Source organism: Staurois parvus, unplaced genomic scaffold (genome assembly GCF_062004578.1).
Source record: "Staurois parvus isolate SC_StPar_1 unplaced genomic scaffold, SC_StPar_1.0 ptg001200l, whole genome shotgun sequence".
NCBI classification, from domain to species: domain Eukaryota; kingdom Metazoa; phylum Chordata; class Amphibia; order Anura; family Ranidae; genus Staurois; species Staurois parvus.
Window position 1 is genome coordinate 3,942,525 of NW_028318996.1, and position 13,379 is coordinate 3,955,903.

The 13,379-nt window shown below is 41.6% G+C and overlaps 1 protein-coding gene across 1 annotated transcript; it reads right to left on the bottom strand.

The window, feature by feature from the left end:
* Window positions 1-3,650: 3,650 nt before the first annotated feature.
* On the bottom strand, window positions 3,651-12,831 carry LOC149438280 (uncharacterized). Its single transcript, XM_089660039.1, has 2 exons — window positions 8,763-12,831; window positions 3,651-3,680 (listed from the first exon to the last, which is right to left on the bottom strand). The coding sequence occupies exons 1-2, from the start codon at window positions 12,708-12,710 to the stop codon at window positions 3,651-3,653; spliced, it is 3,978 nt and encodes a 1,325-aa protein (XP_089516165.1). The 5' UTR covers window positions 12,711-12,831.
* Between the last annotated feature and the right edge of the window lie 548 nt (window positions 12,832-13,379).

Genomic DNA, 13,379 nt, shown 5'->3' on the forward strand with positions numbered 1-13,379 from the left:
GTGACTCCCTCACATAACACTGAATCAGAATTACTAAAAGCAGGCATAATTAGGAAAATCTCAGTAACTGGTCTAAGAAAGGTTTTTGAGTCTCCGTCCTTAATGATCCTAACTTCCACACTTCGGACTCTTCCATCATCACTGGGAATGGCTTTTGTAATAAGTCCAACTGGCCACTGGATCCGGTGAGTTTGCTGGTCTTTTAGCAGGACTAAGTCCCCTTCCTTTAAGTTGGGCTTCTGGGTTTGCCACTTTTTACGTCCTTGGAGAAGTGTGAGGTATTCCTTCCTCCATCTGTCCCAGAAACGATCTGCAAGGTATTGAGCGTATCTCCACTGACGTTTATATACGTCCTTTTCATCAAAAATACCCTTTGGCGCTGGAATCTGTCCAATCTTCCGGCTCAATAATGTAGCTGGAGTTAAGATAGTTGGAAATTCTGGGTCTGTAGATACGGCAGTCAATGGTCTTGAGTTGATTATTGCTGCGACCTCAGCAAGGAATGTGGTGAGCACCTCATGGGTAAGGCGTGAAGAACTCACGTCAAGCAACATTGAGTCCAGTATGCGTCTTGCCATCCCAATCATGCGTTCCCATGCTCCGCCCATGTGCGAAGAGTGTGGTGGGTTGAATTTCCATACGCAGCCTTGATCACTCAAATAATTTCCAACTTGTTGTTGGTCTATCTGTAACTCTCTGCAAGCACCAATGAAATTCGTTCCACAATCTGATCTCAACAACTTCACAGGGCCTCTTAGAGCAATAAATCTCCTTAGAGCATTGATAAAACTTGAAGTGTCCATTGACTCAATCACTTCGATATGTACAGCTCTTACACTTAAGCAAGTGAACATTACAGCCCATCTTTTGCTGTTGACTTCACCACCACGAGTTCTTCTGGCCATTACTATCCATGGTCCAAACACATCGATTCCAACATATGTAAAGGGTGCATCTTCACTCAGTCTGTCTGCGGGTAGGTCAGCCATCTGTTGATACTGCTGTCTACCTCTCAACTTCTGACATTTGACACAGTTATGAATAATCGTGGCTATTTGTCTTTTCACTCCAATTATCCAGAACCCTGCAACTCTGATGGTACCTTCAGTATAGTGTCTTCCTTGATGTCTGACTCTCTCATGGTAATGCCGGATAATCAAGGTTGCCAAATGGTGGTTTCTTGGTACTATCAAAGGGTTCTGTTCCCTTCTTAGCAGGTTTGACTTATTCAGTCGTCCCCCAACTCTAAGCATGCCTTCATTGTCAATTATTGGGTTCAGTTTGAATAGTGGACTACCCTTTGAGACTGGTCTATTGCCTCTCAAACACCTAATCTCTTCTGCAAAGACTTCTTCTTGCACACGACGTATGATAAATAACTCTGCCTTCTCATACTCTAACACCTTGGGTGACTCCTTGCAAGTGTGCCATCCATGACAAGACGATGTCTGGTTGGACTTGTGGAAAATCTGTGCAATATGACTCAATCTTGCTATAGTCTTCACCAATCTTTTCCAAGAAGAGAAACGTTCAAAACGTCTTACTTCCAAGTTTCTTCTTGAGCAGATGTTAGAACTCAATGTTATAACTTCAGGGCGGATTTCTTGATCAGTGTCTGGATCCACCAGGTAGAAATCGATATCTTCTTCTGAGTTTGTAGAAGACTGATCTGTTAAAAACTTGGGTCCTGTAAACCAAATGGTTTGCGTGAGGACAACTGCTGGCACTGACCTCGTGGCAATGTCCGCGGGATTCAAACCAGTCGGGACATAGTTCCATTGTTCAGGTCTACTGATTTTTCTTATTCGTTCTACCCTGTTAGCCACGTACACATAGAACCTTCTTACACTGTTGCATATGTAGCCAAGTACGACCTTGCTGTCAGTGTAGTACTTAACCTGATCAATTTCAGTGTCCATTTCGTTTTGCAGGAATTCTGCAACTTCGACAGCTAGGGTTGCTCCACACAATTCTAATCTTGGAATAGTGTGAGCCGGTTTTGGAGCTAACTTGGCTCTTCCTAGAAGAAACCCGAGATGGGATCTCCCGGAGGGATCTATGATCTTGAGATAAGCCACGGCCGCTATAGCCTCAGTGGACGCATCACAAAAGATATGAATCTCTTTCCTCTGACTTCTTGAAGTTGAAGTAGGTGAATAGCACCGTGGGATATTAAGTTCTTCCAGTACTTTCAAGGAGTCTCTCCATTTCTCCCATTTAGGTAGTAGGTCTACTGGTAGAGGGGCATCCCAATCTGTCACTCTCTCAGTAAGTTGACGAAGTATGGATCTCCCTTGGACGGTAACTGGAGTCACGAAGCCTAGGGGATCGTAAAGGCTATTGACAGTTGACAGGACTCCTCGTCTGGTGAATGGCTTCTTGGTGTCAGAGACCTGAAAGGTGAATGCATCTGAAGTTACATTCCAGAGAAGACCGAGACTCCTTTGCGTGGGTAGGGCATCTACTCCCAAATCCAAATCCTTCAAATCTTTAGCATGATCTTCTGGATTAAAAGCCTTCATTAGGTCGGCATTAGATTCATTGAAGCAGTCGGCATTAGATTCATTGAACTGAGGAGGAGGAGCCTAATCGTGGCGGTGTGAGAGAGAGCGATGTGAGCGCTCTCCGCAGGATAACCGCCCTCCTTCCCTTGACGTTCCCCATGGAAGCTGCTAAACTCCCCGCCTGAGATCTTACGGCAGAGGGGGGGTCCTGAGAGTGAAGTGGAGGAGACGGAGCTGCGGGAGTTCTGGACGGTGAGACGGCTGGGAATCTCTCACCTCTGACTGCTGGGAGTGCGGGTGACGGGAGGTGGTCACGTGACCTGCCGAAGGGCAGTACTGGGAGACGGAGAAGCCGGCCGGCTTCCTGAAGCAGAGGGAGACCCCGGCTTTCCGACCCAACAGAAGAAGAGGGAGAGAGAAACGGCTGGCTTCCTTTGAAACTGAAGCCGCTCGGGCAGAGAGATTTACATGACCGTCGGTACCCACGAGAGAAACGGAGAGAGAGAGAAGAAAAGAGCCTCGGAAAACCCCCCCTTCACCTCTCCCCCCCCTCCTCTTCTAACCCCTCTCCCCCCCCTCCCTTCCTGAGCTGAAGGGAAAAGGAGCAGAGCCACACCAGAATGCTGACAGCCTCACTGGAACGAAGCAGCGGGAAGGAGGGTGAGTGAGACTATCTGGATTATATATTAAATCTGTTTATGGATAGCTTCTTGGTGTGGCAGAAGAAATATATATAGAGAAAAAGGGGGAACCACCAAATAGTTTGAAGAAAGTAGAATTTACCTAAAGGACTTATTATCAGTATATATCTTAAAGTTTAAAAAGAGAACTCGGATACAGTTAAAAATATGAAGAGCAAAAATAGTAAAGGGAATGCCCCTAAACACGCCCAATCAGGAACAATTAGAAAATTTACATCTCAAGGTAATGTGACCCCAGAAAGAACTCAGGGGGCAGGTGAAAAAAGTATAATGGAGAACAGTATGGATAAAAGCGCCAGATCTCCAGTAGAAATGGATAATAATCAACAAATATCAGGAGAAATAGAGTCAAAGGAAAATGAAGGAGAACTACAAATCCCAAATAAAAAGGAAATGGCGGAAATGTTTAAAAATTTGGAAAAATCAATTAAACAGGAAATGGGAATTATTCGGAAAGATCTGGGACATCTCTTGACTAGAGTAGAAGATACAGAAGAAAAAATCAATAAACATGCTCAAACTCTTTCTGAACTGAATAATCAGATACTAGAGATTAGGCAAGAACAAAAAAAACTGGGATATAAACTGGAGATACAAGGTAACATACACAGGAAAAAAAATCTCAGGATAAAAGGAATTCCGGAGCTTATACAAGATAAAGAATTAAGAGAGACGATACAAAAAATCTTAAACTCCATTATGGGTAGACCTAGAACAGAGACATGCATATTGGACAATATATATAGATCAGGAAAGGCCCAACGAGATCGGGCGGAAGAGAGACCGAGAGATGTAGTGGTTCAATTTAATAAAATTGGAGAGAGAGAAGAAATATGGAAGAAGACAAAAGGAAGATATAATATTGAGTATGAAGGGAAAAATATACAAATCTTTGCAGACTTGACACCTGAGACATTATGGAGAAAGAGATCACTGAGACCCTTAATAGAACAGATGAAAAAACAAAACATACAGTATAGATGGAGCGGCTCAATGTGTCTAATCGGATGGAAGAATGGAGTTACTGCATACCTGAGATTTCCTGAGGATTTGAGAGACTTTTTTGACAAACTTAACATTCAAAAAGTAGAGGTTCCAGGTTGGGAGGTTGAGGGAGGGGAAAACGTCGAGGGAAAAGAGCAATGGCAGCAAATTAGAAGAAAGAATAAAGAAGGGATAGAAAGGGGAACATTGAGGGAAATGGAGGGACGGTGAACCGTACAAGGTTAGAGTTCAACCTCAGGGCCAAGATCCAAATGTGACAGTAAGCTCACAAAGGATTAGATGGTAAAAAATAGGCCTGACGGGAGGGGGGGGTTCGAGGGGGGAGGGAGGAGGGAGGGGCAGGGGAGGGGGGAGGTGAAGAGGGAGGGTAGGGGGGGGGGAGGAGGTAAAAGATGGTATAGGGGGAAGGTTTTAAAAATACTCTGCATAGGGACGAGATGTACTCAAGAATTATGGAAGATATAAAATTTATAACATATAATGTAAAAGGGTTGAATAGTCCTGGGAAGAGATTTAAGCTATTTAAGGAGTTACAACACAGAGAAGCCTCGGTAGTTTTTTTACAGGAGACGCATTTTGAGATTAAGTCAAATATCAAATTAAATACTAGAAACTACCCAACATGGTTTTATGCAGACTCCCCAATTAAGAGAGCCAAAGGGGTGGCAATTGGGTTCGCTAAAAACGTAAGGTGGGAGGTGGAAGAGAGAGAGACAGATCCTGAGGGGAGATTCTTGTTTCTGAGGGGCAGATTACAGGAAATAGAGTGTACAGTGGCGAATATTTATTGCCCAAATAAGAGACCGGAGGTATACCTGAAAGGGATATTAAGAAAATTGAGGGACTTTAAAAAGGGAAGACTGATAATGGCGGGAGACTTGAATTTATGTCTAGATCCACAGATGGATACAACATCTCGTGTGCAACGAGAGGGAGGTAGGTCTATGAAGACTTTGAAGAAGGAGATATATGAAGGGCAACTAGTGGATATATGGAGGATAATGCATGGAAAGGAAAAAGACTATACTTTCTTCTCTAATGCACACGAGATTTATTCAAGACTGGACTATATAATGGTAGAACATCAACTTATCGAGAGGGTGGCCAAAGTAGAAATAGAGACAATGACTCTCTCAGACCATGCCCCAGTTATAATGAAGGTGAGATGGGGGAGACAACTGACAAGGGGGGTGGGATGGAGATTAAACGAGGCCCTTCTATTAGATCAAGAGATCGATCAGCAGATCAGACGGGAAATGGAAAGATATTTTCAGGAGAATGAAACAGGAGATGTTTCAATGGCCACTGTCTGGGAGTCCCATAAGGTATATATTAGGGGTATATTGATTGCGTTAGGAGCAAAAAAGAAAAGAGAAAGGAGTAAGAAAATGACAGGGCTCTTAAAAGATATAAATGACCTGGAACAGATCCATAAAAACAGAATAACATGTGAGATAAGACAGAAGATAATAGGAAAGAAGAAAGAATTGGAGATATTAATGGAAGAAGAGATGAGGAGAGTACTTAATAAAGTTGCAGTGGAGAGGTACAGATGGGGAGATCGTCCAGGAAAATATATAATGAAGGCCCTGAGAAAAAAAGAAAACTAGAAATTACATAGAAAAAATAAGAAACCCCAAGGGAGAAATGGCTCACTCTACTAAAGAGATTGGGAAGGTGTTTGAGGAGTATTACAATAAGTTGTATAATATTAAGTCTCAAAACTTAGTAAATAATAGTGAAAATGAGAACAGAGAAAAAAGAAAGGCATATCTAAAAAATGCAGAACTACCAAGGATAGATAAAGATCTATTGAAATCCCTGGAATTAGAAATTACACAGGAGGAAATAAAAATAGCACTAAAAGACACTAAGGTGGGGAAAAGTCCTGGCCCGGACGGATACACCGTGAGGTACTATAAAAAATATAGTGAACTATTGATACCAAAGTTGAAGGAATATATGAATGCCCTGGGGGGAGAAATGGAGATTAGACAGGAATCCCTACAAGCTCATGTAACACTTATACACAAGGAAGGGAAGGATCCTACTCAATGTTCAAGTTATAGGCCAATTGCACTCCTAAATGTAGATACAAAGTTATATGCGAAGGTCTTAGCAAATAGGATCAAAGACTTAATGCCAGAATGGATCCAGGGAGATCAGGTTGGCTTTGTGTCAGGGAGGGAGGGTAGAGATAACGGAATTAGAACTCTGTTGTTGATCCAGAAAGCTAAGAAAGGGAAAACCCCGGCAGTGATTCTCTCGATCGACGCTGAAAAAGCTTTTGATAGAGTAAACTGGAGCTTTATGATGGACACCCTAGAGATCATGGGGGTAGGTAGTAGAATGAGGGAATGGATAGGAAAATTGTATAAAATGCCATCCGCGGTTATTTTGGTCAATGGTGAAAAATCGGCACCTATAAGGATGTCAAATGGCACTAGACAGGGATGTCCACTGTCCCCTTTGTTGTATGTGTTAACATTGGAACCCTTACTAGAAACAATTAGGAGGAATGCAGATATAAAGGGAATACAAATAGGGGAAACGGAACATAAGGTGGCAGCTTTTGCAGACGATCTGTTGTTCTATGTGGGTAATCCTAGGATAACACTCCCGAATTTAATGAAAAGCTTAAAGGAATATGGAGAAATATCAAACCTAAAAATCAACCTGACAAAAACTGAGATCTTGAATATAAATCTCCCGAATGGTGAGAAAGAAAAGATAAAAAAAGAATTCCCTTTTACATGGAGAGATAGAGAGATAAAATATTTAGGAGTCAAACTTTCTGCTTCATATTCAAAATTGTATAAATTAAATTATATTTCCCTTTTAAACGAGATTAAGGAGGAATTGAAGAAACTGGGAGGAGGAATCCCCTCCTGGTTAGGACGAATAAATCTGATAAAAATGATAATTGTACCCAAAGTTTTGTATAAATATCAAATGATCCCAATAAAACTCCCAGAAGCATTTTTTAAAGAAATTAAAAGGATGATAACAAAATTTATATGGAAAAATAAAAAACCTAGAATATCGTATGATTTGATAAGTAGACGAAAAGAGAGAGGGGGACTGGGAGTGCCAGACTTTGGGAGATACTATAATGCTGTAGTTTTAGCAAGAATTTATGATTGGACACACAATAAAAGGGGGAAAAGATGGGTAAAGATAGAGAATGACTTGAGCGGAGTTGACCTGAGTAGAAACATATGGGCACCAACACAATATAGAGGTTTAAAAGAAACCACGAGCGTGTTTACATTGAACGTTTTAAGGGTTTGGGACAATTTACACAAGTATATGCACTGGGATTTTAATTCACAATTAATGTCACTAAGGAATATAGAATACTTCCCACCAGGTATTGAAGGGAGTATGGGAAAATGGATTAAAAAGGAAGACATTCAACTAAGGGATATTATGGATGGAAAGAAGTTGAAAACATTGAAAGACTTAAAAAAGAGTGGAAGGGAACTGTTTATTAAGATTGATGAGTGGAAATATCACCAATTAAATCACTTTGTTGAGAGTCTTCCGAAACCCATAAGAGGGAGAAAGGAGTGGAACATGTTTGAGAGGTTGCTGGAATCACGGGGAGACGGAAAACGGGGCACGGCAAAAATTTATAAAATTCTTACCGAGTTAGCTACGGAATTAAAACCAAGCTATATAGAAAAATGGGAAAGGGATTTAGGAGTGGAGATAGATGAGGATAAACAGAGGAAGATATATAGACTCACGCACGAGAACACTAGTATGAGAGAGGTGGAGGTAAACTATAAAAGTTTAGTAAGATGGCACATTACACCAATTCTAGAGCACAAAATAGATATAGAGAAAACACAAGAGTGTTGGCGTGGTTGTGGAAAGATTGGTACATGGTTTCACATCTGGTGGGAGTGCCCAAAGATACAAAATTTTTGGAAGATAACAGTCAACTTAATTGAGAAAATCTCAGGAATAAAGATAGGATTAGACCCACAAGTGTGTTTATTACATAAAACAGATTTACCAGTGAATAAATATAAAAACTCGGGTATATGGTACTTTGTGAACGCAGCGAAGGGGTTGATACCCAAATTCTGGCATAGCTTGGAAGTTCCGAAAGAGAAGGATTGGGTAGAAAGAGTAAATCAGATTAGTAGGATGGAGAAACTATACTATACCCAGGAAGATAAGATGGAGATATATAACAGGAGATGGGAAAAATGGGAAGATTTTGTACACCATAGGAATATATATGAAGAAATGCCAGGAGAAGATTCTTAATTTTATATAGATGGAAGTAAGAGAAAAATGCAGAGTGGGAGGGAGGAGGGATGGGGTAGGGCATAAGGGTAGAGGGAAGGGAAAGGAAGAAAAAGGAGGTAACAGAAAGAAAATAAGAGTAAAAATATTATATGAGAATGTAGATGAAATGCATTATGCTCTTCTTTCATGTTCCCCTGTTTTTTTTTCTTTTTTTTTTTTTTCCTTTCTCTTTTTATATGTAATTATAAATGTGAAAATTTAATAAATATTTGAATAAAAAAAAAAAAAAAGCCTTCATTACTTCACTGCTATTAGATGCGATCTTATGAAGCCTTAAGTTAGCAGTCAACAGGAGCTGTTGAGTTCTTTTTATCAGATTGATGGCTTCTTCAGGTGTTGGGAAGGATTTCAGACCATCATCTACATAGAAATCTCTCTCAATGAATTGCCTGGTGGCAAATCCAAATTCCTTTTCACCTTCCTGTGCTGTTCTTCTCAGTCCATAAGTTGCCACGGCAGGAGATGGACTATTGCCAAAGACATGGACTCTCATGCGATAATCTATCACCTGATCATTAATGTCATTGTTGCGGTGCCACAAGAATCTGAGATAATTTCTGCGGTCTTCTTTGACTACGAAACAGTGGAACATCTGTTGGATGTCAGCTGTCACGGCAAAGGGTTCCTTCCTGAACCGTATCAACACTCCTACAAGGTTGTTCGTTAGATTTGGACCTGTTAGAAGAACGTTGTTTAAAGAAGTTCCCTTGAACTGAGCGCTTGAGTCGAAGACGATTCTGATTTGCTCCGGTTTACGAGGATGGTAGACTCCAAAGGATGGAAGGTACCAGCATTCTTCGCCTTCTACAAGATCTGGTGCTGGCTCGGCATGATGGTTATCTAGAATCTTCTGCATGAATGCTAGAAAGTGATCTTGCATCTCAGGTTTGTTGCGTAGAGTTCTCTTAAGTGCAGCAAATCTGGCTAAAGCTTGTTCTCGATTGTTAGGGAGAGTAAGCCTTGGTACACGAAAAGGTAATGGAGCTACCCAACTGTTGGAGTTGTCCTTGAAGAACTCTTCATTCATAATCTTGATGAACTCCTTGTCTTCGACCGAAGGAGCAATCTTGTTGTCATCACAAGTAGTCTGGTACACTGCATCACCAAGATCCTTGTGAGAAGTGAGCTTGCAAGTAATGCCTTGGAGAGCTTGATATGGAACTTCAGGATTGAAATCAAGTCTTTCCTTCACATAATAGTGCAATGGACATTTCATCGATCGATAGGTGTATGATCCCTCCACATTAGTTTTGTAAGAAGCTACATCCAAGAGCTTGTGAGATCGATCTAAACAAACTTCTCCTATTATCACCCATCCAAGATCAAGTTTCTGGGCATAAGGAGCATCATCTGGACCGTTGCATAACTCTCTTATTTTATGAACTCTAGGAATGTCTCTCCCTAGAAGAATCAAGATCTTCGCATCTTTTTTAAGTGTAGGAATGCATTTGGCAATGTGGCTCAAATGAGGGTGATGACGTGCAACCTCAGGTGTGGGGATCTCTTCTCTGTTGTTCGGTAATTGATCACATTCGATTAGAGTAGGAAGAGGAAACTCTATGTTATCATATTCTGATGCCACTATGAAGCCATGGGCTCTTCTTCCAGAAGTATTGACCCTTCCTGCGCATGTCTGCAAGGTATAGGACCAAGCCTCTCCACGAATGTTGAATAAGTCAAAGAATTCTGTACTTGCCAACGAGCGATTGCTCTGATCGTCGAGTATGGCATACATTTTGATAGCATTTTGTGGACATCCTTCAGGAAAAACTCTTACAAGACATATCTTGCTGCAAGACTTGCTATGAAGCCCTTCTCCACACACCTCTGTACATCTTGTGGTTACGGGGTCGGCATGTTGCTCGGTTCTCTCCCCGCCATCATCTGAGGTGGTCTTGGGGTTGCTGCCGGGTGAAGGTTTCCTTTTGAACAAGTCTGAATGAAGAGCGTCCACATGCTTGGCACTGTTACACAGGGAACATCTGATGGCGATCTTACAGTCTCTAGCGAAATGATCGGAGGATGCACAACACTTGAAACAGATATTATGTTCTTTGAGAAATGTCTTACGTTCTTCAATAGGCTTGCCCTTAAATGCACGACATTTGGAGAGAGAATGTGGCGTATTATGAATGGGACACTGTTGATCAAGATTGCTTGCCTTGGTATCTTGTAATTTAGTGTCTGTAGCCAAGACGTTGGACGTGATAGCGGTCTTCCTCACAGCTATAGGATGCCTTAAGTCCCTAAATTTACTGTTGGTGGCAATACCCTTTGAAGTAGTTGAAGGAAAGATGGTTGTATCTGGATACAGAAAGCTTGGGTCATTCTTGGTTCTTGCGATCTTCCTGACGAACTCTGCAAAATAGGAAAAGAGGGGAAAAGAAACATGGTGTTCATATTTATACTTTGATCCTACGCCAGTCCACTCTCCCTGGAGATAACTAGGCAACTTTGCTACAATAGGATTTACGCCCTGAGCAGTGTCTAAATAGCTAAGACCTGGCAAACTAGGATCTGACTTAGCAATTTCAAGTTCATGAAGGAGGTCACCTAACTCTCTAAGCCTATGATTGTCCTTAACAGAAATCTTAGGAAAGTCCTTTAGTCTCTGGAATAAGGCAGATTCAATGACTTCGGGGCTCCCATAGTCTTGTTCCAGACGTTCCCAGGCAGCATTGAGGCCTGCTTCAAAGTTGTAAATGTAGACGGATTTAAGTCTCTTTACTTGTTCTGAAGATTGACGCCCCAACCACCTTATTAGTAAGTCAAGTTCTGCTTGAGGTTCAATGTCCAAGTTCTTGGTTACCGCCTTAAATGTAGATCTCCAACTCCTATAGTTCTCTGGGTGGTCGTCGAATCTAGACAGTCCAGTAGTAATTAACTCTCGCCGAATCATGTACTTGCTGAACTCTGCAATATCAACCCTTTCAGTTTTTACATCCACAGGTGATACTGATGGTGCACCATCTTGAATCATGGTTGGTATCTGATGCTGACTGATAGGTGGAGAGAAAGGTATTGCAGATGGGTTCAATCCAGGTAAGGGTCTGGTGACTGAAGATCTTGGTGCATTTGAAGTTAACTGTATTAAAGGAGGTATAGAGTTCACTCTGTAGTCTTCTGTTGTGCCCTTGTAATCTCTGTTCACATATGTTTGAGGTGGCACATGAGCTGGATAGGTTGGTACACTTAATTTTGTGGCACGCGGTAGTTGTGGAGTGTCTCTGTTGGAAGGTGCGTCTGGTTGGTCAGCCTTCTTTGATGACATGTTGCCTTCTGATTGACTTGCTGGATGATTATCGGAAGAATCTCCAACTGTAGGTGGAACTGTATCTTGGTGGTTCTGGGTTAAGACAAACTGTAGGGTCCTTTCAACAGGGTCTTGACAAGCAGCCAAGCTGGGACAATATGCTCCTTCTTCTAAAAAGGCTTGTTCCAAGACGGATAATTCCGCTAAGGCTACTTCCCTTTCTCTATTTTTCTGAAAGATTTCTAGCTGAGCCTCTGATTCTGCTTGTATTCTTGCTTCCTTGCATTTAGCTTCTGCCTTGAAGGCGGCTTCTCTTTCAGAACAGGTGGCTTGAACCTGGGCTACTGCAACCTTTTGGCGAGCTCTGAGTATTTGGTCGCTCAGTGTTGACCTTACAGAGCAGGACCGCAATGACTTAGAAGATGATTTATGATATGAGCGGGCAGATCTATTTGATTTTCCTGAGTGTCTGGAAGAAGCAGATATACAGGATGTAGTTTCATGTAGTTGTGCTAATCTACCCTCTATCTGTGTCTTTGCTTCAAGATAAGTGGTATGTCTCTGCTGGTCAGTAGAAATAAAGTTCTTTAATTCTATTGAAGCTTCCTCTACATTGGAATGTGACAAAAGGGAAGAGTACTTTTCAGAAAGTCTTTTATAATTCTCAAATGCCTTCTTAACCCTTGAGAGGGCAGTGTTCAATTGCTCAGAATTGTTGCTAGTTTCATTACTGGCTGTTATACAACTTAAAGTTTTCTCCCATAATGCAGTCAGGTTACTGTATGTCTCTTCCTTACTTGCATCATAAGCCTCCCTTGCCTTCAAAGATGGATGAGGGGCTCTAACAGGACGGGCAGAATGCAGCATGGTGTCTGTTTTATCTTGATTACATGCAGGTGACTCATAAGTGGGATCTCTGTCAGACATAATGACAAGTGCTGTAGTTTTAGTGTCTTGTTGAAAATCTGCAGAAGCTCAGCTCTGTAGTTACTTTTATTTGCAAGCAGGCTGAGCTGGGGAGCTGAATGTCTATTGCAATGAGGCAGCTAGAGCAGCAGCCTGGCTCACACTGGATGCTTCACTCAGTGCACAGACAAGATTACTGTTCTTCATACAGGAGAATGGTTACTCACAGTTCTGAAGCTGCAGAGATGGCTGTGTGATGAATTCTCATGGAGATTTATTGGAAATTTACTGTTCTGTCTTGGCATCGGTTGTACTTGTGGCGAGATTCGTTTAGACCCAGTCTGTCAGAATGTGTGCGGCAAGTTGAATGATCGCCTTAACAGATAGTTTACTCAATGAATAACAACTTCAGAGGTATTTTCCAATGCTTCTTTATGCTTCAAGGTAGCAAAGGTATGAACATAAAGGTGTTTTCATAGGTAAATTTCCAGTGATGTCACATAGCCTCCTCATTCTACAGCATCTTGATAACCACTAAACTAAAATGGGGTTACAACAGGAAATGAAGGTGGAAGCAACCAACTAGTCAGAAACAGCAGGGGTGTGTGGATAATACCAAATAACATTATAACATAACATGTAAATAACAACTGCTAAACAGTAAAGCTGCGTGGCAGCACACTGCTTTCA

Bases quoted from the DNA above. Each gene is read 5' to 3' on its own strand.
- LOC149438280 (XM_089660039.1), bottom strand. From the start codon at position 12,710: ATGTCTGACAGAGATCCCACTTATGAGTCACCTGCATGTAATCAAGAT. The intron at 3,681-8,762 runs GCTTTTTTTTTT...CTTCTACTCTAG, and splicing joins ATAGCAGTGAAGTAATGAAG to TCAAGAGATGTCCCAGATCT.